At 47.8% G+C, this 26,464-nt stretch overlaps 1 protein-coding gene across 1 annotated transcript; it reads left to right on the forward strand.

Annotated features, from left to right (window-relative positions):
• Nucleotides 1-1,128: 1,128 nt before the first annotated feature.
• LOC123100039 (anaphase-promoting complex subunit 10) lies at nt 1,129-4,177 on the forward strand. The gene is made up of 6 exons (XM_044522036.1): nt 1,129-1,382; nt 1,487-1,547; nt 1,634-1,726; nt 2,215-2,285; nt 2,774-2,878; nt 3,783-4,177. Exons 1-6 carry the CDS (start codon nt 1,174-1,176, stop codon nt 3,850-3,852), a joined length of 609 nt encoding a protein of 202 aa, XP_044377971.1. The 5' UTR covers nt 1,129-1,173; the 3' UTR covers nt 3,853-4,177.
• The last annotated feature ends 22,287 nt before the right edge of the window (nt 4,178-26,464 follow it).

The raw sequence follows: 26,464 nt of genomic DNA on the forward strand, positions 1-26,464 counted from the left end.
CAAATCTACTCTATTCTAGAAAAGATGGCACCGTGAATGAGCAGCAAACTAACCAATAAAATCGAGTAGATCTTGAAGAGATAAGTAACTCCAATCTAGGATGGAGAGAACAAAGATGAACATGGAGTGAGAAAACGCGACTGAAAGGAAAACTCAGTGTGGACTGGTCAAGATCCACCCTACTACTATCCTTCATGCACTTTGTGAATAGCCTCCTGTTACAAACAAACGGTTGCCCATTAGCACTTCCCAGAAGGAGATGCTCCTATATCGGTATCACATATCATCGAAAGGAAACATCTTTCAGCACACAAATCAAGAAGAGATGTCTATACCATCTGAGAAAAAGTAAACAAAACAAAAAATACAGCGGCAAACAAGAAAACATGCACATTACTAAAACAGTCCATGGAAGGAGGCGATCAACTAAAATGCAAGGAGTGGGTTTTGTTAAACATCGCATTACCCATGTCACAATTAATCGAGCGGGTTTGCTTATGAACATGGCATTGTCGTCCATTGACTAGATACGTATGTATAGAAAGGCGGGAACATGTCTATACATACATATCTAGGATTTTTTTTTGAGCATCAGTACAGACACAAGCGCTCATATACACGCGCATACACTCGTCTCTATGAATGCACACACGCACACCCTACCCCTATGAGCACCTCCGAAAGACTGAGCCGGCATATCATCTTGAGATTTACGAAGTCACCGTAGGCGTCTCGTCGTCGACGGGAACGTCTCCTCCCACGAAAGCGCATCGTCGGAAATCCTGAAATAAATCCAGGAATAATGCGAGCACCAGGATTTGAACCCTGGTGGGTACCACTGTCCACCTAACCAACTCAACCATAGGTTGATTCGCTACATATCTAGGAAATTGTCCGCATCGTTTTGAGTAAGCTGTCCATGTCTCGTACCTCCCTTTAGCTGTACGTAGATTTTTTCCAGAAGAGGCATGAATCCAAGATGACAAGTAAGAAATCGGCCATCTGTCGTCCATGCAGCAAGTGCGAGAGGTTCAAAAAAAGCTCCGCGAACGTGGGCCGGGCCCAGCGCGGCCTGCTCAACCCGAGCCTTACATTATGACGTGGTGAGCGGGCCGGGCCACAGACAGTCGTAAGTCCAAACCCTCTCTCTCTTTCCCCCAAACTGTGCCGCCGATGGAGTCTGACGGCGAGGAGGAGGCGGCGCCGACGCCGGGGACGGCCGCGGCGGCGCCCGAGGCGGGGCGGCTGAAGGGCTGCCCGGAGCTGTCGGTGGAGGGCGACATGCGGGAGATGGCCAAGACGGCCGCCTGGAGCGTCAGCTCCTGCAAGCCCGGCAACGGCGTCGCCTCCCTCCGCGACGACAGCCTCGACACCTACTGGCAGTGAGCGCCCCTCCCTTCTTCCCCAATCGAAATTTTCCTCTTCTCTCTCGCGGAATCACGGGCTGAGCCGAGCCGTCGTCGGTGGATTTTATTTTTGTTATTAGGTCGGACGGCGCGCAGCCGCACCTGGTCAACATCCAGTTCCAGAAGAAGGTGCAGCTGCAGGTGAGCCGCCGAGCTGCTGCTGCTGCTTCCGCTCGATTTGATTTACAAATTCTGTTCTGAATTTTGTTGCTGCTGGCGAATTTCAGCTTGTTGTGCTCTACGTGGATTTCAAGCTGGACGAGAGCTACACGCCCAGCAAGATCTCCATCCGGGCCGGCGACGGCTTCCACAATCTCAAGGTGGTGATTCCCTCCGCCCACGATACATCGTTTCTGAACATAGCAGCGAGGTGCCCAGTGAGAGCACATAGATATTTCTGAGTTCTAAGCTTGTGATCTGTGCTCGATGGTGAGAGGAGCACTCAGCAAATGTTGTTGCTTGAGGATGGCATATTTGATGCCTTGCCATTTCAGTTTAGATTTCTGTCTTGGACCAAACTAAGAACCTGGTCTGTGCATTCAGGTTTCCTGACCTGGGGGGCTACTGCATATTCTGATGACTGATGTGTCATAGTCTACCTTATGGTTGCATCATGTTCAGACATATCATAGGATTACCTTACAGTATTGAAATATTGATTGGGAAACTTGATCTCTTTCTGCAATTTCCTCTGCATTGCGCCTACTTGTCCAGTGAACACCAAACTGATCCTTGAAAATTCAAATTTACAGTGATACTATTGGCTTTGATCTGAAATAATCGACCACTATATTTACCATGCTTCCAGGAAATTAAAACTGTGGACCTTTTGAAGCCAGTAGGATGGGTTCATATATCATTATCTGGCACTGATCCCCGGTATGGATTTTTGTAACTTATTAAACCCTGTGATGCCTTTGTTTTCCTTCCTCTAGCATTGAAACTTCAGAATGTAGCTCACCTTACCATCTGATGGCATACTATGCCTCTATGTTTACAACTCCCGTAATAATTAAATTTCATTTCAACATGTTGGATGACACTACACACTGCCTGTGCAGGCCACTGCTTGCATAAATTCCATGGTTTACTATGTTACTATTGTTGTTTTGCTAGTAGCTGAGTTTTCCTGAGATTTTGATAAACTTAGATACCATGTCAAAGTGCAAGAATGTCTGACGCTGCAGCTAATTCATTTCAGTCTTATAATAACCCACTACCTTTCAGTTTGACATATAATTTGCCCGCTACAAAAATGTGAGGAATTCAGAACTAATTTAAGAATGATATTGTTTGGACCCCCACTGCTTATTATTACTGCCTTTGCAGACAGTGGCATAATTCTCTTTCTTGCCATATTTGTGCAGAGAAACATTCATTCATACATTTATGCTCCAAATTGCGGTTCTGGCCAATCACCTGAACGGGAGGGACACCCATGTCCGGCAGATCAAGATATACGGGCCACGACCGTAAGTTGGATTTCGTACCTGCAGCCACCCCACCATCTATTAGCATCCCTTATTAATACAACTACAGCTGGGTCAAACAAAAGTTCGTGTCCTCCCACCATCAATCATTTCTAGTATTTACCTGGGTAAATAAAAGGCCAAATGCAAGCACTGCAAACAGAAGGAAAATCAGACAGGAAGAGTGTATTGTTGGTACCGTGATTCATTGTTGACAAGAGTCAGAGTTCACATAGAACTAGATATTTACAGGGAAATGACAGACAATATCTCTGCTTATGATCCCAATTGAATTCATGAATTGTGTGAGTTGAGTAAATATTCGACAGGAACAGTGTAGTGTTAGTAATGGAATCCATTGCTGACTACCGAGTCAGAGTTTGAATATAAAAACTAGTACTGTAGATGTTTACGTGCAAATCACATGCAGTATCTGCTGGCTAACCTGATTTAACTAGTTAATTCAGTATGGCCACGACCGTAAGTTGGATACTGTACATGCAGCCACCCAGCCATCTATTAGCATTATGTGATACGACTATATATAGTAAATCATTTCTGGTGTTTGCCTGCGTAAGACAAAAGGCCAAATGCAAGCACCATGCAAACAAAAGAAAAATCTGACAGGAAGAGTGTACCGTCTGTACCCTAGTTTATTTGTTGATTGACCCGTAGTCAGATTTCCTAGCTAGATGCTGACATGCGAATCACATACAGTGCTGATCGATACCTGGCCGCAGTCAGAGTTTGCGTAGAGGACTTAGATGTTTAGAAGCAAATCACATACTGTACGACATAATGTGCTGATGACCCTAATTGAATTGTGCGAGTGGAGTAGTGCATGCCTGCACCAGAGATTGAGCTGTGGTGTTACCATCCTAATGCGTTGCTGTTTCTTGTGTTTCAGGAACCCCGTTCCCCACCAGCCTTTCCACTTCACCTCCAGGGAATGCATCATGTACTCGACCATCAGGTGATGGTTGGTGAACCCTAGTCGCGTGGGATCCTCCTCCGTATCGGTCAGAGCCAAGGTGATCGATCGTGTGGCCTGCTGCGCACTTCGGTCGTCCGTGACGAATGCCGACGTGGATTAAGTAGTCACTGAAGTACCCAGCATGTGTGAGCATGTACTGTCGATTATGTTGCTGCTGAAGCGTTAGGCTGTCTCTGTGAACATCTAACATGTGCTAATTCATGTTGTATTCCATTACATCCATGTATTCTTGGTACATCTTTTTCATCTATTTATTTAGTGTAACATTTCATTATTTCTGGAATGGATAGGAAGTTTCTCCTGGTATATTTATTTTTCTTTCCCTAGAGTGGAAGCCTTTCATTTTTATTGCCATTTTGCCTCAGTTGTCACTTGCCGCTGCTGACAATGGCGGTGGCCTGTGGCGACTGATCCGTAAACATAAATGAAGGCCATGGTCACCGTTTTACCGTGACACGCCTCTGGTCGATCTGCAGGATATTGTTCAGGAGAATTCATTTGCAATCCAGCACCACTGGATATTCCACTGCCAATAATGCTTCTTTTCTTTAAAATTTTGCAAAATTAATATGCGGCAGGGAAACCTACGTACTGTTCTCCTTAAAAATGTGTTTTTCTCTTTTCAGATTAAAAGACTGAACCATGAGAACTTTTCGTGTGAATTATTCTGTATAGGATTCTTTCCGTAAGAAAATCCTTCACTGATTCTAACCTCATGTTAAATTATTTTATCATCTTCTTGTGATAGTTATAACAAAAACTTGTCCTCTCGGAACAATCCACGCGGTGCCATTAGCCCAGTAAGATAACGCTTTTTCATGGAGTGGAGCGTTTTGGAGGCCGAGCTGCCTGGAGGCCTCTATCCAGGCGGACGTTGAGGGATTGGGATCCGTGCCTCCTTACCATTCAGTTATATATACAGATACTAATACAGGGTGCCATTCTCTCGTCTTCTGTATTTGTATGTGAGCCTCCGTCGTGGGCGATGATGCAAAAACATGATGTGCCTCGTTGGGTGAGTTTGAATTTTGGTGCTGCTATCTCTCCCTTCGTCGCTCACAGCGCACGTCCGCACATGCAAGGTTGGTTGTTATTCCTTTTTTTCTTCTTTATTTTTTTCTCTAGCCGTACATATTCTGCAAAAGTTCTGTTTTTTATGTTTCATTCATTTATAAAAAAATAAATGAGTGAAAAATATTTTGAAGACACTGCTAAATTATTCGACTCATATTACAAACAATCTTGATTGTGTATTTGAAAAAAGTGCATCATGTATTTAAAATAATCACCACGTATTCAAAACAAGTCCACCACATATTCAGAAAGAAAATGTTTGTCACGTATATGAAAATTGTTCACCACGTATTTAGAAAATGTCCGTCATGTATTTAAAAAATATTAACCAATTTTGAAGTGAAAACATGTATTTAAAATATGTTCATCGCGTATTGGAATAATATTCGTCGTGTATGCAAAAAAGTTCATCGCATATTTGAAAATATTTTCATTATGTATTTGGATTATGTCCGTGACATGTATAAAAAATATTCATCTTGTATTTAAAATATGTTCATCCATCATCGTCAAGGTAGGGAGAGACCAAAGTGACCGTATTCTAACACGCCATCGTCGCCACCACCTCGTCGACGATGTTGGAGAAGCAAAAATCTAAGAAAAATAAAACAAGACGGATGGGCCCCCACTCCTCTTGCCGCCAATGAGGCCACCAGACGGGAAGATGAGGGGCACCGAGGCTGCGGCTTGGGTTGGGAGGCGGCGACATGATTCGTCTGGCTGGACTTTGGTACATACTTAGAGTACTTAAAAGTAGAAGTGTTGTTGTTGGTACTACAAAATTGTTTGCATAACTTTTCATCAATTGTAAATTTGCGATTTTTTTAGTGAGGTGATCGCGTGGTAAAAAATAACAAGGTGCAACATATATTTGTTCATTCTGGTTGATTAAGGACTAGTCTAATAACCCATCCAAAAAAAGGACTTCACCCATTGGAACATGTACGGCATGTGAGTACCTGATGATAAATATGTGTGCACTAAATACAGACAATTGGCATTGCTTGTTGAATCCATGGGTAATTTATCCAAAATATTTTTTATGTTTGTAATGGAAATGATTCTTTGGGGCAGTCTAATGATTAGTTCTCAATGAAGAAAGAAGATTTTTTTTGGTACATTTGTTGCTGTTTTTAATATGTTTCAAAATGATTTTGTACTAGTTGGGCCAAATCTACTATGGTTAGTGGCTTAATTATGAAAATCAAATATAATCATCAGAAGAAATTGCAATTAGTTTATTATTCTCAATCATGGGTAAATCTGAGGTGCCTGCAGCGAGAACTTTCCCTTAAGAACTAGTACTGCTAATCCCAAAACCAGGGTAATTAGTGTATCATGGAGGATGGTCATGTTCTCCGAACTTGCATATTCCTGTGGCAGGGAAGTGTACATGACGCACTGCATGTACATGATGGGTGAGACGGTGGAACCTGTGAACAGCCTGGTCGGGCAGTGTCGTTAACATGGGATGACACTGTGCATAAAATGGAGAATACGGTGTGGTGTAAAAAAAGGTGTCAGGTCAAATATGAGTGAGTCATAAGGGACTGCGCCGATTCTTACGAACACTGACGAGCCAGATTACGGCCTGCATGGTGCTCGGCCACCAAACGGCATTTTCGTTTTTCATGTTCTTATATATGTTTCCCTTCCTCTTCTTATAAAACCGGTACTCCGAGTTTGCCACGACATCTAGTTAATCGGTAATCCTTGTTTAGCATCAAAGGACTAATACAACTCTAATCATCACTTAGCAATTTTTTATTTGTTCTTTCGCGAATTCAAATACTGAGTAAAGTGAAAGCCCAAACCAGGGGGCTTTCTCTTTGCTTTTACAACAAACTAAGATCAAATTTAAATTGAAGGAGGGAGAGATCGGATACGTACCCCTTTATCCCCTAGTCGTGTGATCTCTTTCTGCATTCTTTGCATCTAGGGCATGGATTACCATAAAGCAAAGAGATTTGTATATGGAGGCCTGCAGGGTGCGGAGTCAGGAATCTTAAACTTTTGACGATCAAATTGGTGCAACGGGACTGACAGCAGGAGACCAAGCTGCTTTTTTTTTCTTTGCATGCATATACATTGCTTTATTTGACCTCCAGCATCCTGGTTGTATATATTTATCGATCGACATTGTCAGCAAGATGAGAATAAGAAAACAATGCAAGCTAGTCAGCGTGTCCATGGCAGAAGGGCGTTGCTTTCGTGTGCAAATTAGTACGTTCAATCGTGCATAACTTTCTTGGCTGGGCAAACTAATTGCTGGGAGATTATAGGCTCGTTTTCTGAGTTATAGGCTCATGTATAGCCAGTGAGTGGGACGTTGCAAAACTATATACTCGTAGCATGCATGAGGTTTGGAGGAATTTCAAAAAATTATATATTATATGATTTTTGTAGGAATTTTCCCTTTAAAGCCCTTTGTCATAGGAATGGATTCCTATTCCTACATAGGATTGGTTCCTATCCTCCACATTTCAAAAGAAAATAAACATGAGCTTAGACTCAATGGGAAAATTCCTATGATGTGAACCAAATGACATCTCCTCTCCTAATCATATTCCTACAAGTTTCCTATTCCTGTGATAATCCTATCCTATGAACCAAAGAAAGCTTTAATTACTTAACTGTGCCATGCACTAATTATGTACTGTACAGCTATATAGGAGTACTAGTCTCTACTCCTAATGTCTTAGTTGGTAGGTCGCGTTTCGGATTTTATTTTCGTCCCACCTCACCCGGTCTTTTTTGGTACTTCTTTGGTACTTGCTCCCACCTCCCGTTCAGCCGAGACGGTTTATTTTCGTACTCCCTCCCACCTCCCAGGTAGTTCACTCCACGCAAAAAAAATCGAACCAACCAATCTCTACTCCTAATGGAGCAGTTGGTAGTCTTCGCCGGTCAATTTTCGTCCCACCACTTTCGTCCGGTTTTTTTTCGTAGGTTAACTGTCGTAGATTTTTTTTGTCGCCTCCCCCACTTCATCGGTTTATTTTCACTTCACCCTCTCACACAACGAAAAAAACTGAACGGATCAGAACTTTCCATACTGACGCAAATTATTTAGTAATGTCTTTATGTAAAAGAATCAATCACAATCAATCTCTAAAGATCAAATCTAAATTAATTAATCTTCATAACGTTTGTTTCTTTTCGAATCACATCCATAACTTTCCTTCCTTGTTTGGGCAGAAACTGTTTGGTAGCAGAGATTAGGAAGCTTCCTATGAGTGTAGTAATATGAAGTATTTTTTTTCTTGATGATTCGTTTCCATGCATGATGATAGTAAATTATGCCAACATTCACCACTATTTATCAATGTCATCAATCGTATCCATTTCTACCAGTTTTAAGGGAATCTGCTCGCTATGTCTTTTTTAAGGGGATCTGCTCGCTAAGTCGTCGTCGCATGTTATTTTCACAAACAATTTCTACTCCTAATGGAGCAGTTGGTAGCCTCGTACGGTTTATTTTTGTCCTCCTCCCACCTTCCCTGGTTTTTTTTCATCCTCTCTCCCACCTCCCAATTTCGTTGGTTTTTTCTGTCGGTTTTTACTCGCCCCCTCCCACCTCCCAATTTCGTCCGGTTTTTATTCGTCCCACCTCCCACCACCCCCTCGTACTGGTTCTTTTTCTCTCCACTCTTTCCTTGCAAACCAATAATTTCCTAACATACAAAAGATCACGAATCTATCTTTCCTTACCCGAACCAATCGCGCCCTATATCAGTGCATTTCTTTATTAAAAAAACTAACACGTAAATCTTAACGCATTGCAAACAAATCCCGTTATGGACCTAATTAATTTATTATGGAATCTATACGTGGTCGCATTGGTTCTTTTTCTCTCCACTCTTTCCTTGCAAACCACTAATTTCCTAACATACAAAAGATCACGAATCTATCTTTCCTTATCCGAATCAATCGATCCCTACATCAGTGCATTTCTTTATTAAGAAAACTAACACGTAAATCTTAACGCATTGTAAAGAAATCCCGTTATAGACCTAATTAATTTATTATGGAATCTGTACGTGGTCGCATCTCTCCCCTCGTGAAAAAATCGCATCCATCTCCCGTTAAAAAGGAAAAGAGAACATGAACGATCAATCCCACACCCTGCATCTCAGTAGCAAAAAATCGCCCCCGCCTCTGCTACTGCGCCTCGCCGTGTGCCCGGCTCGACCCATGCCTCGCCTGCATGGCTGGACGCCGCCATCTCCACCGCCACGTACAAGAAAATGGTGGGCAGAACCATCCATTCAAATCGCACACCCCCACCCTCCTCCGCAATCCCTAGCCCCGCATCACCCTATCGCTTTCTCGCCTCTCTTTCCCCTCGATGTAGATGGTGCCGAGCGGCGGCCTCGAGCACCGGCAGTGCCGCCCTCTCTATCTTTGCTGCGTCGAGAGATGGGCCGAGGCTATCGTCGGTTCGCCGCCCACGATTGGGCCGCCTCCGGTTGTCGCGCACCACCGGCTCCACCTAACGTGCCCGGACCTCTCCACTTTCGACCTTCCGGTGACCACATCCCTCCGCGCCTCCATCCATCATCCACAAGGCCACTCCCTGCACCCACCCTCCTAAATTCTCCATACCGGCGGACAATCACCGAAGATCCAAGTTGGCCGATATCAATTTTCTTACATGCTTTCTTTATCAGTTGGTGATGGGAATGGGTTCCAATTTCTCTCTCTGACTGTGGATTCGCAGGCAAGAAGCGCTTCTACATGCATCCTCCTGTCGGTCCCTAAAGTACCAAGGTAAATGGTTGATGTTGCGTTTGTCTAGGATGATATATGTTGGCTCTGTTCCGATTCATCCGAGCAGTTTGGTGACTAATTTACTGATAATTTAATTATATTAATTAAATGAGTCGGGTGTATCGTCGTGCATTTATCTTGCCAGTAATATTCTGTGATGCTCTGATGCACTTTGGGAATTGGTTATCTTGTCTTCAGTGCAGAACATTTGTTTATTAATGCATGAGAAGAATCCTTGTTACTACCTTGAACCTGTTTTATAATCCATATAGTTATGCACTAGCGCGTGTGCGTGTGAAATAGATGGATTATGGTCCCGTACCCAATAAGATGGATATGTGTGTGTGTTAGAGAGAGAGAGAGGGAGAGGGGGAGAGAGAGTGAGGAGGAGGGAGGGAGAGAGTGTGTGTGAGAATTTGATGGTAAAAAGGTCGTCAATGTCACTTGATATGTATGAGAATATTAAATGTAATATTAACATAATTGATATTGAATTCTTAAAGTTAATGTGGTCCTGTTGCAACGCACGGGTGTTCTTCTAGTACATATAGGTAAGTGAGTGTCATGCACATGAGCACATGCGATAGAAGAAGGTAGCTAGCTAGTGACGTTCCATTCACATGGGGCGTGTTTAGTTGTCCGCATTGGGCCCAATCAGGCCCACGCGAAAAGGAAAAGGCCTGTTTGGTTGCCTGTTTTCACCGTTGGGTCTGCATCGCACGTTTCTTAAAGCAGTCCAGAGTCTGGCTCGCTGGAAACACTCGAATCGGCGATTCGAGATAAGCTCTATACGAAAAAGATACACCTCGATGCTACGGTTCCATTTAGGCGAACGGTTCATAGTTTCGTCGGCCGTAAGTTCTTAATCTCGTGTTCCCGTTTGGGACTATTCTGAACGAATTTTGTCAGATTCATCGCGCACGATCGATCATTTGAAATTTCCTTTGCCCAGCAGCCTAATCTCACAGTCCCTCACAACATTCATGTTGTAAGTTTTTGGTTTCGACGATCGTAGCTGCATCTCTCTTTGAACATCAGTCTACTGCACTGACGCCGCCATGTCGAGCTCCTCTGTCCTCTACTCAGAGCTCTCCTATTCGTTCCTCTCGACGCTGAAGCTCTTCTCCTTGATCTCCTTGTCCACGTCCTACTACACTGGAGTCATTTCTGGCGTCGCTCATCTCGGCCTACTCTCTGTCGTCCTCTTACTGCACTGATGCCGCAATGGCGCGTACACTGCTTTCTTGTGTCCTTTGCCTTCGTGCACACTGCAGTTCGTCGCGCCGTCGACGGGGTCGATCATCTTGGCATCCTCTCTCTCGCCCTACTACACTGGAGTCGTTCCCGGGGTCGATCATCTCGGCCTCCTCTCTCGTCCACTGCACTGACGATACCATGGCGCGAGCACTGCATTCTCCTCCTCTGTCCACTGTCTTTGCGCGAGCACCGCAACTAGTTCGCCGACGGTGTCGCTCGCGGTGCCGCCGCCGGGGTCACTCGTCCACGACTCCATGCTCGTCATGTCGGACATGGTGCCACGACCACTATCCTTCGCAGTCGCCATGGTCTGACGCACACTGTATTTCTTCTCCCCCTTCCTCTGCTAGCTCTTAACCCTGTGTGCTAAGTGCAAGTGCTAGCTCTTAATCATACCTCATGTGGGCAACCAAACAGCGTGTAGTTGCATGCGCCGAGACAATGCAGGTAACCAAACAACATGCGGAAGTTGATCCCTAATGCAGGAAGTCCATATGCAGGGCAACCAAACAACTCGCAGATGTCGCATATGAGGCTGTTTTTTCAGAGCCAGGCTGGGTTGAGATGTGTATGCAACGCGGGTACTGTTCAAGACTGCAACCAAACACGTCCATGAAATATTTTGGGCTATAGCTCACAGGTGGAGGTACTGCAGAGTGACCACAGCACACGAACATAAAGATGACAAGATGAGAGGTGGGAACTGGATTTGGTTCTGGCTTGTTTAGCCCCATTCCAAGATGAAATGGTTGGTGTTGGTCCCGTGTATCCATCATGCACGCATCAAGGCTGTATATGTTATGCATGTATGGCCACGCATCAGAAGATCAAACAAGTAAGAGATCAAACAAGTAGGCGTAGGCACGTCGTCTGGATTCATTCATTCATTCATTAGATATAGAATATAGAATGATTCGGCCCGCAAAGAAAAAAATATATAGAATGATTCCGGAAGAGAAGAATTAAGTTGGAGACAACAAGTACTAGGTGTCAACCGACCAAGTGACCGGCCCCAGCTGATGCCAAGATTTTATCTCGACCCAACCAACCAGCCAACCTCCTGTGCCGCAATACTTGTCGCTGTAGGAACTTGTACCGGTTTTCCCAACGATAAGTATTTTGATACAGAGGTACTCCCTCCGTTCCTAAATGTAAGTCTTTTTAGAGATTCCACTACAAACTACATACGGATGTATATAGACATATTTTAGAGCATGGATTCATTCATTTTGCTCCGTATGTAGTCCCTAGTGTATTCTCTAAAAAGACTTGCATTTAGGAACGGAGGGAGTAGTACATACTCATGCATGTGCATTCTTGCATGTAAAAATATATATTGTGAAATCAGATGGATAACCTACTAATTTGGCCGGACGACATATGATATGACACAAATTGGAAACCAACGCCGCAACAATCGCAGATCGAACCGCATGTGCGGGTGACACTAGAACTAGGGAGCCGTTTGGATTGGCGCCCCAATGCTTTGGCAGGGCCACTGCTGGCAGAAACCAAGCAGGCGGTATACATGGCACAAAGCCATTTTCCCCCACACGTATGTATGCTGAAATATTATAGAAGCTCAGCTTTTTTTTTGTAAAACTTTCTTTTGAGTTGGTATTTTTGTTTTGAATACTTGCTAATTCTGAGACGTCAACGTCGTGGGGTTGTACGTGCGTGCATGCATGATGGCGAGAGTGTTTGTGTTGTTTTGTTTTGTTTTACTTGGACATACATGCTTGATAAATCTGAGAGGACAGACTAGCTACGTACAATTTGGGTGGGCACACACACGACACACCAGCTGTTAGTTAACTAACCAACACACAGAGAGTGAGAGTGACACACACGCACACACGCATGCACACACACACGCACGCACCGTGCCGTGTACGCACGGGCAGCCATTGCATGGACCGATCCACCGTCGTCAATGACCATGTGGTCTGGGTATTGATCGCGATCGTGCTACGTGACTGTCTGTCTGCCACCGATCTCCGACGGCAACACCGTACCGCCGTGCCGGGATCCGACGTGATGTAGTTCATTAAGCGCCAAGCTTTGGTTTTGGTTGCTGCACAAGGTTTTCATTAGCCGTGACGACGTGCGTTCGGCAAGTCATTCCGAGGATTGTTACACACTACTGCATGATGACAATATACCGAGTTAAAAAGGGGGACGGTATCCGCATGATTTGAGTTTTGTATTCTGTCGTTTTCTTCCCAAAAATAAATAAATAAGAGCATCTACAACTGGACACCTCAAACCCATCAAACGCCCGAACGGGACTGACCGGCCACGGAATTTTGACTCAGTCACGCGCCTCAAACGGGCATCAAACACTCAGACTGAGTGGCACCCCTCATATCCAGCTCAAATACGGGGCGAATATGGGGTGCCTGGGTGCGCCCGCCACGTTGGACTGACGTCGGGGTCCCACACGGAATCACCCGGAAACCCGTCAGTCCAAAGCCCGTCTCCTCCGTCCGACCGATGTCGCCGTGTGGTGCCGCTCCGCGGGCCGCGTAGTGCCCAGCCCGACTATTTAAGCCGACCGATGACACTGAAACCCTACACATCCACATTTTCCTCCACTCGTCCGCCGCCGCCGCCACCACTTTCCACTCCCGTCCGCCGCCACTAGTAGCCATGCCCTCACGCCGTCGGATAAGGGGCCACCCATTTCTAACGCCAGAGCGCCAACTGTAGCTTCTTGAGCAGATCCGGGCAACGCGTGAAGCTCGGATCGCCGCGGTGGATCCGGAGGAGGAGTTGGAGGGGGGGGGGGGGTTGAGGGGGAGGAGGGGGGGGCGCCGGGGACATGAATCTGCATGTGGAGCAAAATGCCATCCTCAATTCCCTCCGCTCGGAGTCGGATGCGAAGGCATGACGCCGTCGCCAGCAGAAGACGAAGGCGCAGCACGCCACAGAGGAGGAGGAGATGTTCGCCTACATGGATGAGGTTGAGCAGCAGGAGGAGTAGTTGGAGCCCTCCTATGCGCCCGTCCACCCGACGCTCGACACCGGCGTCGTGTACATCTCCGACTACAAAGATTAGCTAGGGTAGTACGTAGGAATTTTTTTTGCATGCTTTGTATGAATTTAGGGGTTCAAATATGAAAGACTCGAATGTAGGGTAACTAATTTGAGGCCTGACTGGTCACTGTCCGCGGTCGTGTCCGATCGCGTTCGCAGATGTTTGTGAGACCGAGTTTGTCAAGTCTGGCTGTAGATGCTCAAAGAAGAAGAGAAACTTTCATTCGTATATACTCCCTCCGTTCCAAAATATAGCGCGTCCTCGGTTTCCGTGCTTCAACTTTGACCATTAATTTAATCAACAAGACCGACTGCGGCGGGCGAAAAAATTATACCAATGAATTCGTATTCAAAAAAAGTTTTTAATTATATAATTTTTGATCCCGCCGCAGTCGGTCTCGTGGGTTAAATTTATGGTCAAAGTTGAACCTCGAAAAGCGTGGGCGCGCTATATTTTGGAACGGAGGGAGTACATGTTTCTTTTTCCGGGTAATCATGTATTCACTCGCATACGTACGGAGCGTGCGTGCGTGCTGTCAGTCAGTCAGTTATTCTGTCCCTCAGTCTGTCGCTTCGCACGAGGTTTGCCGTGCAAAGCGCTGACCCATCGGTCTCCTCTCAGTCGGACATCTCGAGCAACGGCAGCTCGCAGTCGCACGTACCGAACGTGTGGTGCTGGTCGTTACTGCGTGCTCGATCGATCGGTCATGGACCATGTTCGAGATAACGTGGCCATTAATCTCGCGGACGTGTACATACATCTCCGATGGATGGACGGCAACGCCGTACCGGCCGGGGGGCGACGACGACGCGTGCATGAAGAAGCTTTGCTTAATTGCTTTTAGGTCGTTGGTCCTGGAATTAAGGGCTGTCCTTTGATTAGGCGTAACGTTCGGCAAATGATCAAGAAGATCACATGGATGATGTGAATTTCGTACGGTGGTGGTTAGGGCATCTCCACAACGGACCTGCAAACGTCTTCGGTATAAGATTGTCTACAGCCGGGTGCCCTAAACCGACCTCAAACGTCTGGATGGGCCGTCTGATCATTGACAGGTCATGAAAATGTGACTCAAGCAGACACCTTAAACGGGTCTCAAACGTCCCGTGATGTCCGGCGCCCCACACATCCAGCCCAAATATACGGCGGATACGGGGCTGCTGAGGCGCGTCCGACACGTCAGCCTGGCCCACCCGACCCCACTCCGTTCACACAAATATCCCCAATCTGGAAGCCCTGCCTCACTCCGCTCTCGATCCGTCTCTTTTTCTCCCCTTCGATTTCTTCGATTCGATCCACTTCAATGACTCCGGCGACCATGTCAAGCGTCGGCAGCCGCTCTTACTCCGACTCCGACGAGGAGTTGGCCCTCAGCATTGTCCTCGAGAGGTCCAAGGTGGATAGCAGGGCAGTTCCGGATCGGCCGCCTCGCCTCTCCCCGCTGGTGATGGCTTCTCCCAGCCAATGTGCAGTCCGCGCCTCCCCCACGCTGTCCACTGCCCCAGCCAGCTGTTGCTCCCCGCGTGGGCAGCGGTGGGTGCTTGTGCCCGTTAAGCCGGCCTAGACGCGCACGCCGAAGTCAGAGACGCAGCCGCCCACCGCAAAGAGGTAGCGGGCAAGGGTAAGGGGTGTGGCGGAGAGCTCTGTTCGCCACCGCCGTGGGTTACCGGCGGAGCCCGACGATGACGAGTGGCTCCTTGCATGGGTCTACTGCGGGTCGCTTACGTCAGCGGAAACAGACGCTCAGTGGCTCCGCCAGAAGAACGTGAAGGCTCTCCGGCTTGCCATCGAGCAGTCCGAGCACGAGGCCAAGGAGAAGGCGACGGAGACGGCTCAGCTGGCGAAGCTCAAGCGTCAGCAGGACCGGGTTGTCCGGCGGCTCAAAGGGCTCATCATCATCTCCTGCTCATCCAACAACGACGACCACGACTCCTTGTCCGAACGACTCGGACGATCCTCCACCAGCCGTCGACGCCTACAGCTGTGCCGGCGACCGGAAAAGGAAAGGGCAAGCGAGGAAGTGGTGAAGATCTGTTTTCTTCAATCTAATTCCAAATATTAGATGCAGTTTTAAGTTGTCCGTCGTTTACATGAACTTTGAACATATTATCTTTCGGTGAACGTATTGTGTTTGCCTATGTGCTGTGTGTGTTTGTATGAGATCGCCTACTGCGTGCTCTCTCGTGCTCTTTGTCAGCCATGGTGCGGATTAAAAGGGCTAACGGCTAGTGGTGGTACTATATCTCCAGCGCTCCATCCGTCTCATCCAAAGTTGCAGTTCGTCTCGGGGGCTGCCGTCGGTGATCGACATGCGTGCACCGGTGCGTTCGTGCGTGCGACCTTTTGTATGTTTGGGCCTAGATGAATCGCTCGTCCGCTCGCCGTCGGCCAGTTAGCTTCGCACGATCTTTGGCGTGCAAGCCATCGGTCTCGTGTCACTCGCCCGGGTGCACCGTACGTACGTACGTACGTGTCGTTCTGGGTGTCGTGTGCCGTGTACGCACGGGCAGCCACGTATGCGCGCCTCCACGCGTGTGGATCGTTTTTACTCTGTCGTAGTTTAGATTTTTAGGCTGTTCATCGTCTTCGTTTCGGCGGCAACGATGACATCGCTGAATAAACATTCTTCGGATCCTTTCTTGACAAGGCCATCGGTCCTATGGTTGGGGATAGATTTGGAAATCAGTCTGTTCAAGCAAGGATGGCGTGGCGGCGGTGGCATCCTCGTGGTGGACATGTGTCCTCGGGCTCCGCCGTTGCGACGGCGTTTGCTCCAGCGTCGACGCGAAGCTTGGGAGGTAGTCCAGGAGCGGATGTAGATTGTGGTCTGCATCGACGACATCTGGAAGACGGAATATGTGCTGGGTTCGAGATTCGTGGATGGCAGGTATGGTTTTCTTCTGCGACGTCTTAGTCGCGGTGGGGTGTCAGATCTGGAGTTCGATGGCGTGTTCAGGGTGTTGCCCCGGTCTGATTCGTTCAACGGTAAGGGCTTCACTTTTGATGAGTCACCTTGGAGGTACGCAAAGCTGCATATCAGCGATGGAGCCGCATCGAGCTCGGGTGAGAAGGTGATCCATCATTCTTTTCTTCGGTGGCTGCTGTCGTGATGCCGGAGGCAGGTGATGGGCGTTGGTGTCAAGCTCAGAGATGTTCTACTAGCTTTTCAGTTTTGTCATGTCGGTCCTTATGTGACTTGTATTTTAATCTTTATAATATGAATAAGACACTTATTACCATGCAAAAAAAAACGTACGCGCGCGACCGCCCTAGCTTAGCTTCGACTCGACTGCATGTGCGAAAACATAGATCGATCGTCGATGACCATGTGTGGGTGTTAATCGCGGTCGTGCGTGTCTGCCTGCCTGTCTCCGGTCTCCGACGGCAGCACCGTACCGGCCGTGATGTGATGGAGTTTGTGATGCCTGTCACAAGGTTTGTCCTGCGCCAACATTCGATCGGCACGTAGTACGTACATCCGGTTGTTTCCAGCGACGGCTACCTTGCACCGTACGTAGCGATGGAATCGAATCGACCGAAAGTCGTGGACCATGTGCGAGACAACGAGGGCATGGTCTCCGATGGAACTCCAATGGATGGACGGCAACGCCGTACCGGCCGGCCGGCGACGTGACGGGTCAATTAATGTTTCCTCGGTATCAAAATATAAGATGTTTTATTGGAGTATTTGACAAAAAAAACTATCACATTTCACGTCACCGTCCCACAGAACCTCCACATTTTAAAAAGTGACCGAAAACTCCAGATTAGTATTAATTTTATAACAAAAAACTACCAAGTTGAGTTGATGACCTTTTTTATGATTTTAAACTCGTTTATGACATACGGGACCCACGTGTCAGAGCTGATGTGGCGGAAAAGTCAACTCCGTTTATTTTGACAGTTACGTTGACCGTTATTACATGTGGGTCCCACACGTCAGCATCTACCTTCTTCTTCCTCCTCCTCTTTCTCTCTTAGGCATTTCAACGAACATCTAGTGTTCGTGCCCACATGGTGAAACATAGCATGGGCGCGCCGTCATACTGCCGTACCTTGACCCTGCCCGCATTGCGCGTGCTGCCGCCGTCGAGGCTGTCGTCGGTGGCGGAGCTGAGGCGGCGCTCCTCCCTCTCCTTTTCTCCTTCTCCCCGTCCCTCACCTCGGTGCTACTGCGGCACCCTTCGTAGGCGACGGTGCCGGCCAGGTGTGTGATGCCGCACAGCCACCCGTCGGACTTCCTGCAGGGCTTGGACGACGTGGGGGCACCGGCGTGGTCGGAGGCCGAGGAGGAGGCGCCGGCGCTGGTGGCGCGGCGCATGAGCTCGTGCATGATCAGGGAGCGGCCGAGGCAGAGCTCGTGCACGATCGGGGAGCGGCCGAGGCAGAGCTCGAACTACTCGAGGGGTGAGCTGGCGGCCGGTGCCGACCTCACGGACCACCTCCTCGTGCACCTCCCCGAGCTCGAACTCCGTGCCGTCTTCCAAGTTCCGGATCCGGCACTGCTCGCCGCCCCGAACGTTGCCGCCGCCGCCAATGCTCTAGTTTCGAGCTAGCAGCGGCTTCCCGTGCCTGATGGATCTGGGAAGCCTGTCCTCCTCCGGCGAGGCGGGCGGCGGCGGAGAGGGCAAGCGGGAGCGGGGTGGCGGGGAGAGTGGGGAGGAGATGGAGATGGAGCGGCGGCCGGGGGAGGCGGGCGGCTGCAGTGACCCTCAGAGGAGGAGGAAGAAGAATGATTGTGTGTGACCCACCTATAATAACATTCAAAATAAACGGAGTTGACTCTCCCGCCACGTCAGCTCTGACACACGGGTCCCGCATGTCATAAACGGGTTTAAAATCATAAAATAGGTCATCAACTCAACTTGATAGTTTTTGTCACAAAATTAATACTAATCTGGAGTTTTCGGTCACTTTTTAAAATGTGGTGGTTCTCTGGGACGGTGACGTGAAATGTGGTAGTTTTTTTGTCAAATACTCATTTTATTGTCACTGTGATAGTGTCAAAGAATATCTTATGTTTTGATACGGAGGGAGTAATATGGATGCATGAAGCTTTGCTTATTGCTTGATTGCTTTTGGACTGGTCCTGGGATTAAGAGCTGTCCTGTGATAAGGCGTAACGTCCTGCAAATGATCAAGAAGGTCATATGAATGGTGTGGATTTCGTCCGGTGGTTATATGGTGATCGGTGGATGGCACGTTCATGCCATTTGTGTTGCTCAACGACGGTTTTCGTACTAGGGCGATGCTCCTTCCAGTTGTCTGTGGATCAAATACTATTAGTATGAACGTATCATGTGCATGCTTATGATACAACCAGTGTATCCTGGTCCAAAACATACTCTACAAGTTGACAAAAAAAATGGAAAGTAATATATTGTGTAGATACAACAATTTAAATTGAATCACAAAAGAAACGTGTGGCCAAAAGTTTTGCTATGGTAGTTTTTCCGTGGTGCAATTAGTTCAGTAAGATGCAAAATGCCACGACATCCAATTTGTGCGATTTTCATGTTCTTATGTTAATTTTCCTATTCTTGCATCACAGGGACCCTAAATTCTCCATAACATCTAGCTAACCAGTACTCCGGCCGGATTCGGTCGCTAAATGGTGATTATTGTGCCCCCTTCATTCTGAATCCGGCCGGAGGCATAGTACTTCTAGCTTGCTTCCGCCAAATCTTGTACTTCCTCTGTCCGGAAATACCCGTCAAAAAAATGCATAAAAATGGATGTATGCAGAATATAATACGTCTAGATACATCCATTCCTCCGACAAGTATTTCGGGACGGAGGGAGTAGCATTTTAAGACAAAAAAGAAAGGAAAAATAAGAGTGAAACAAACCGATTAGTGGCAAACTTCAAACATGCTATGCGTCAAACGCCTAATCATCTTTTGCACAGCCAAATAGTAGTGCTTCTGCAAGCCTTCTGCTATCGGGACGAAGAGGGGAGATGGGTATGTGGTGGCTTTTGAGTATTGATTCGTCATGTGGATCTCCAGACTCGCGCAAACCTCCACCAGATTTGATTCCGATTTGCGAAAAAATGGACATGCGGACACGGGTGCGGACAAATACGGATCCGTGTTGGATGACAAAGTGTGTGCGGACAACTTGGTCCGAACGTTTGCGAGCTGTTTGAGGGCATGCGTTGGAGATGCCCTAAGAAAACAATACTATGATCTAGTCAGCATGCCCATACCAGAGGGAAGTATTTGCCAGGTGTATCTTTCACCTTGCAAATTATTAGTTAAACAGCCTTTAAAGTGTTTAATCCTGCTCATATGTAGGCTCACGAGATTTTTTAACTGATTAAAGGCTCATATATAGCTAGAGATAGAGAGTGTGTATTGTTGCTCCATGCAGTGCTATATCATGTGCTCAAAAGCGTCATAGTTAGTTAACTGCGTCATGTACTAATTACCTATTCCCTTCGTTCCAAAATAGATGATCCAATTTTGTATTAAAGTTAATACAAAATTGGGTCATCTATTTATATAGTATTCCCTCCGCTCCTAAATATAATTCTTTTTAGAGGTTTCAAATGGACCACAACATACGGATGTATATAGACATATTTTAAAGTGTAGATTCACTTTGCTCTGTATGTAGTCTTTTGTTGAAATCTCTAAAAAGGTTTATATTTGGAAACGGAGGGAGTAGTAGTATACATAGTTAGGTTGCTGTCATGCCATCCTTTTGTGTTTGTCGGTACATGGGTGAAGCCGTGGAGTGGAGTGGCGTAGATAGACTAAACTGAACATGCTTAGAAGAAGGTAGGCGCTGACGTTTCATTCACATGGCATTCAGACAAAATTTTGGGGCTGTATACATTGATATAGCTCACAGGTGGTGACACTGGTTTGATAGCGACCACACGTACATAAAGATGACAAGACGATAAGGGATTGGATATGGATATGGGATCTGGTTTGCTTAGCTCAATTTTAGGGTTATATAGAATGATATAGTCTCATACCTGGTAGGCGTCCTGGTTGAGGAGTGCGCCGGACTGGTAGGTGCCCCATACCCGGCAGGCGTCTTGGTTGGGACCTCAGGTTTTAGATTGTTAGGTTTGGCTGTGATGTCTGTTTGGTATTAGGCCTAGACTATCTGCGCCCCTTCATCATTTGGTTAGGTGTAGCGACCGTTGTTGCTTAGACGATGGCTTTAGTCTTGTTGTTGTATGGCTTTGTAAGGTCTTGTGAGAATAATTAATAAAGTGGCCGTATGCATCGTCCAAATGCAGAGGCCGGGGCTCACCCTCCTTTTCTAAAAAAATAAAAATAGAATGATATAGTTCACATGTGGAGACGGTGGTTATGGGTAGTGACCGCACGAACATAAAGATGACAAGACGATAAGGGAACTAGCTATATCAGATATTGATGTGGCTAGCTTATAGTTAGATCCATTCCAAGATGAAATGGTTGGTCCAGTGTCCATGCATCATGCATAGTGCATCCACTGCACATTTGGATATGTATGTTATGTATGGCCACGCACAAGATCGATGAGCAAGGAACTAGCTAGATATTGATCTGCCTAGCTTATAATTAGCTCCATTCCAAGATGAAATGGTTGGTCCAATGGATCAATCATGCACGCATCCAATTCAAGGCTGTGTATGTATGTATGTTTGGCCACGCACAAAGTAGGCGTAGGCACGTCGTCGTCCACATTCACTCATTAGATACAAAAATGATTCCGGAAGAGAATAATTAAGGTTGAGACGATTAGGTGCCAACCGAGTGAACGGTCCCAGCTGATGCTGAAATTAAACCCTGACCCGACCAATCATCCAACCTCACGCAACTATAGACGCATATATACATGTGCGTGCATGCATGCATGCATGGGAAAAAATATACTCGTATGTGAAATCAGATGAATAATCTAATCCGCCCGGACGACATATGACCCAAATTGGCAGCCAAGACCACCCACAACTCTGCCGATCGAACCGCATGTGCGGGTGACGGGATGACATGCGTGACATAAGCCATTTTACCCAAGATCTGACGCGGTCGGAGGGAGTACTATGGAAGCTCGGTATATAAATTAACAATACTCATCCTGAGAGGTTAACGTGGTGGGGAATGCCGCATGATAGCGAGATTGTTTGTTTGTTTTGTTTGGACATGCGTGCATGATGAATTGGAGAGGACGGGCTAGCTACAATTTGGGTGGGCACACACACGACACACCAGCTGTTAGTTAAACTAACCGACACACAGAGAGACATTCAGAGATAGACATGGGTGGTAGCTAGAGCACACACCAGACACGACATGGCAACATGCATCTGCTACAGGAGTTTGCCGGCGAGCTTGTGCTGTTGGCCGCCTGGCCGGAGCTAGCTTAGCGGTGATGATTAAGAAGGCACACCCGCCGGAAATTTGGAAAGGGAAAGGGAAAGGGGCCGGGTGTGGCCAGGCACGGGCAGGCAATGATGTGTGCCGGGGAAAACAAGGACAGACAATACAACCCGATGGCCGGCCAATGAGATGGACCACTACGTGCTCTCGTGCCCTTGTCCTCCGTCGTGCAAAAAGGGTTAACGGCTAGTGGTGGTGCTAATCACCAGCGCCCCATCCGTCTGATCCACAGTTTCAGTCCGTCTCGAGGGCTGCCGGTGAAAATGCATGCATGCATGCATGGCCAGGTTGCTTTGCTTTCTTCCGTCGCTCATGGCCGGCCACGACGCCGCCACCGGCCCGCTTTATCTATTTTAGGCCATTTCCAAGAGCTTTCATTCATCAAATGATGTCATCTATATGTTTGCAGACCTACTTGTCCGATTGTCCCAACATTCAAACATATAGTTATGCATGCTAGCAACATTCAAACATAGCAAACATATCTTAATTCGAGCTACACTTAAATATAAGTGAACTAATGCACCTCGAAGGGGGGGAGGGCAACGCTCGTCATTGCCGTCTAACCCGTCCCAATCGTCATCGTCTGGACGGCATCTGAAATTGGCCGCGGAGGTGCTTTCTCATAGGAGGGTTTCTGCCTTAGCAGTGCATCACGGTCGGAGGCCACGATGCCCTTCTCCAACGTGACGTCGCTCTCCTTGGTGGTCTGGGAGCGGTAGAGGGCCTATTCAATCCTGAGCTCCTTGTTCTCAAGGATATCTCCTGGCAGCACCGGCGAGGATGTGGGGTCATGGAGGGGGTAAAAGGGGTTTGTAGATGGGGGTAGGTTGTCGAGTCAACTTAGTGGACAATGCGGGCGTCCGCTACTTTTGTTTTACTTTTTTGCCTAAAAAACATTCAATCTATTCATCATTTGGTACAACAGTACAAAGGACATCAGAAGTAACAAAAATTACAACCAAATTCTTAGACAACCTAGCGACAACTACAACCACTCGAGTGAGCCGCATGTTCATTTGACATCAAACTATAGGAGTTTCAGTAAGGAGCTTGATAAGTGCCACACGTCAGATACAAAACACATGGCAACTCCAAACGTTTTCGACAGCAAGTTTAGTGACGCGAGTATGGCAACTTTAGTTACCAAGCATGGCAACTTTCGTGCATCAATTTGTTTTTTACAGAAACTTACCGTATGTCACTGCAATTTGGCATCCTTGCGTGACTACAATTGTCAACGAAAAATGTCAAATCCGAAGTGCCACGCACCAAACGTGTGCAATTATCATTTTTTTTAACAGAGGCAAAAGCTTTGCCTCATCTATTAATTAAGCAGAAGAGAGTTGCCCGGTTAATAAACGGAAAACCGGGCGAAAACCGTCACAAACCGCTGAGCGGCACTAGCATAAACCCCCACACACACCTCATATAGAGGGTCTCGTCAACATCACACACCGGCGTCATCGTCATCACTTCTCCCCAACAGGCGTTCTCGCTCTCCCTAAACTCCGAGCAAGCGACTCCGACTTCTCCGAAGACAAACGTCGACCCAACCCACACTGTAGAGGTTGTGTGGATACACAAGAAGGCCCGCGCCAGACTCAGCCACCCGCGCCAAGGACAGCGCAACTCCGACTCTGAAAGATAGCTCCGAAGGAGAACTATGCAAGGCTGGCGCCGCGGAAGACCACCTGCTGCCTGTCATCGTCGCCACAGGGGCCCCGCCGCCGCAGCTCCGACTTCACCGCAACAAAACAACCCGAGGTAATCACACGAACACGCCGGAGAAGAGCCGACTACCACAACCATTGCTGCGTCTCCGACATCACACACACCCATCATCGTTGCCACAGAAGCCTCGACGCCAACACCACCATCTTCCATCTGTCTCGCTTGTTGATGCTTAGCTCCAAAGACGAAGCCCCCGAGAGGGGATACGATGCCAAAGCACCATCATCGTCCGATCCCATGGATCTAGGGTTTCCCCCGAAGCTGCGAAGATTGTGGCTGAGAGTACCTCGGCGATGTCAACAAGAAGGAAACAACGCTTGAAAGCGTCGCCATCGCCGGCTCCGGACACGCCGGAGACAAGCTTTCGCCCGGGTTAACCTCTCAAGCCCCGCACAGCAAGCATCAACAAGTCCTCCATCAAGCCACCGAGGTCACCTCCTGTCGGATCTGACCACCTTCACACCAGGCCACTGAACTGGCCACCTCCACCAGCCCTTAGCAGAGCCCACAAGCCACAGAAGCTCTGCCTCCCGCTACCGTCCGCAGACGCCGACGTCAGGACCGCCCACGTTGGCCGACGAGCGACGACCACCACACACCGCGCGGCACCCTCTTGGCGACGCTCACCTCCACACCAGGGCGCGCACGCCCGTCGCACCGCACTGCCCTCAGCACCTCCAGATCCGCGGTGGACGTGCACTCCAAGGCCAGGGCGCGCAGCAGCGGCGACCGCGCGCCAGCCTCCTCAGGGACGCAGAGGGCTCCCTAGATTGCGCCCAGACCCGAGCGGCAGATCCGCGCGACCGCGGTGACCACGCCCATCCTCGCCAGATCCGCGCGATCGCGGTGACCACGCCCATCCTCGCCAGATCCGCTACACCCAGCTCGCCCGCCCTTGCGCCGAGCCCATGCGCCCCGCCACACCCAGGTGCAGCCGCGTTGCCTCTAGCCGCCGTGAGCCCAAAGACGCCACGCCGGCCATGCTCCTCTGCCCAGCCGTGCTGGGTTCAATAATCCGGACTGTCAGCCCAGAGTAGGGATGCCTGTTGGAAACTCACCTTTATTCCGTCAAGTACGTAGGAAACAGGGTGGTCCGTTGGAGATGTGGCACACGCATTCATGTGTTCATCCCCATCGGATAAAAAAGCAACATACATACACTTAATGAATTGCGGCAAAATTTACAATTTATTTTTACCCAATGCCGTTAGAATTTACTCCCCCTCTCTCAGAATATAAGACTTTTTTTGTATTATATTTTGCGATAGGGATTATTTTTTTACAGTTTAGCTACATGCCAGACAGCTGAATTTTAAATTTGGATCAGTCGATTTTGAATGAAGGAAAGGAGAAGGAAGGGGCTCGCTGGAGAAGGAAAGGGGCTCGCCGTCATCACCCCATTATTTATCTTAGGGTTAGGATGGGGACGGTGGTGGACGGGGGCAGTGGTGGGGCTTTGCCAGAGAAAAAATCGGCATCGCTGGGGCTAGAGGGATGGTCGGCGGCGGTGGCATAATAGTGGTGGGAGGAGATTGAGGGGAGGGCGGAGCGGCGAGGCAGCAACTGAGCGCCGTCGGTCGCGGGCGATGGTTGTCGGCGGTTCGGCCTGTGGTCCGTGGGGGTGGTTGGGCGAGACAGATCATGTGTGAGGAAGAACTGCGCGAGGTCGAACATGAAGGTTGGACGTTAGATTTTGATTTACGGTTGAGATCAAAAGCTAGAATCGACTAACCCGTTCAAAAAATTCTGTCCACTGTCTTGTAGCCGCTCCCATTTGTTTAGAGGTAAATACACCGCAAGTCATAGAACTTGCACGCGACGGTCAGTTTGGTGTATAAACTTATAAAATACGTGTTTCTGGTCATCTAACTTGTCACTCTGTTCATATATGGTGCTTTCTATCGTATTCAGCCGTATAATGTGCACACATGGCGTGCCAACACGGCAGGGGCTCACTGTCAGCGGTGGGTAACCCATGTGCACTGTCTTTTTTTCTTCAGAAAGCACCCTTGCATTTTATTTATTTACCAAAAAATCCACAAATATAATGAAAAATGCTGAACCAACAGTGGGATTCCAGCAGAAAACCTGCTACGATCTGCCTCGCTTTGATAATAACTTGACCAACATATTGTTCACGCTTGTGGAGCATAATTAGCTTTATATAAGACAGATTGTATGAACCAAACTGAGAAAAGGGGAAGGCACCGGGTCGAACCTATGACCACATAAGCTCGCCGCATGTGCGAGCACCAACCATCGGGCCACAATGAGTTTCAAAGAGAAACATCAGCCACAATGACATTCAAATAGATAAACACAATTTATCTTATGTGTTC

The sequence above is a fragment of the Triticum aestivum genome, chromosome 1B, assembly GCF_018294505.1.
Source record: "Triticum aestivum cultivar Chinese Spring chromosome 1B, IWGSC CS RefSeq v2.1, whole genome shotgun sequence".
NCBI lineage: Eukaryota > Viridiplantae > Streptophyta > Magnoliopsida > Poales > Poaceae > Triticum > Triticum aestivum.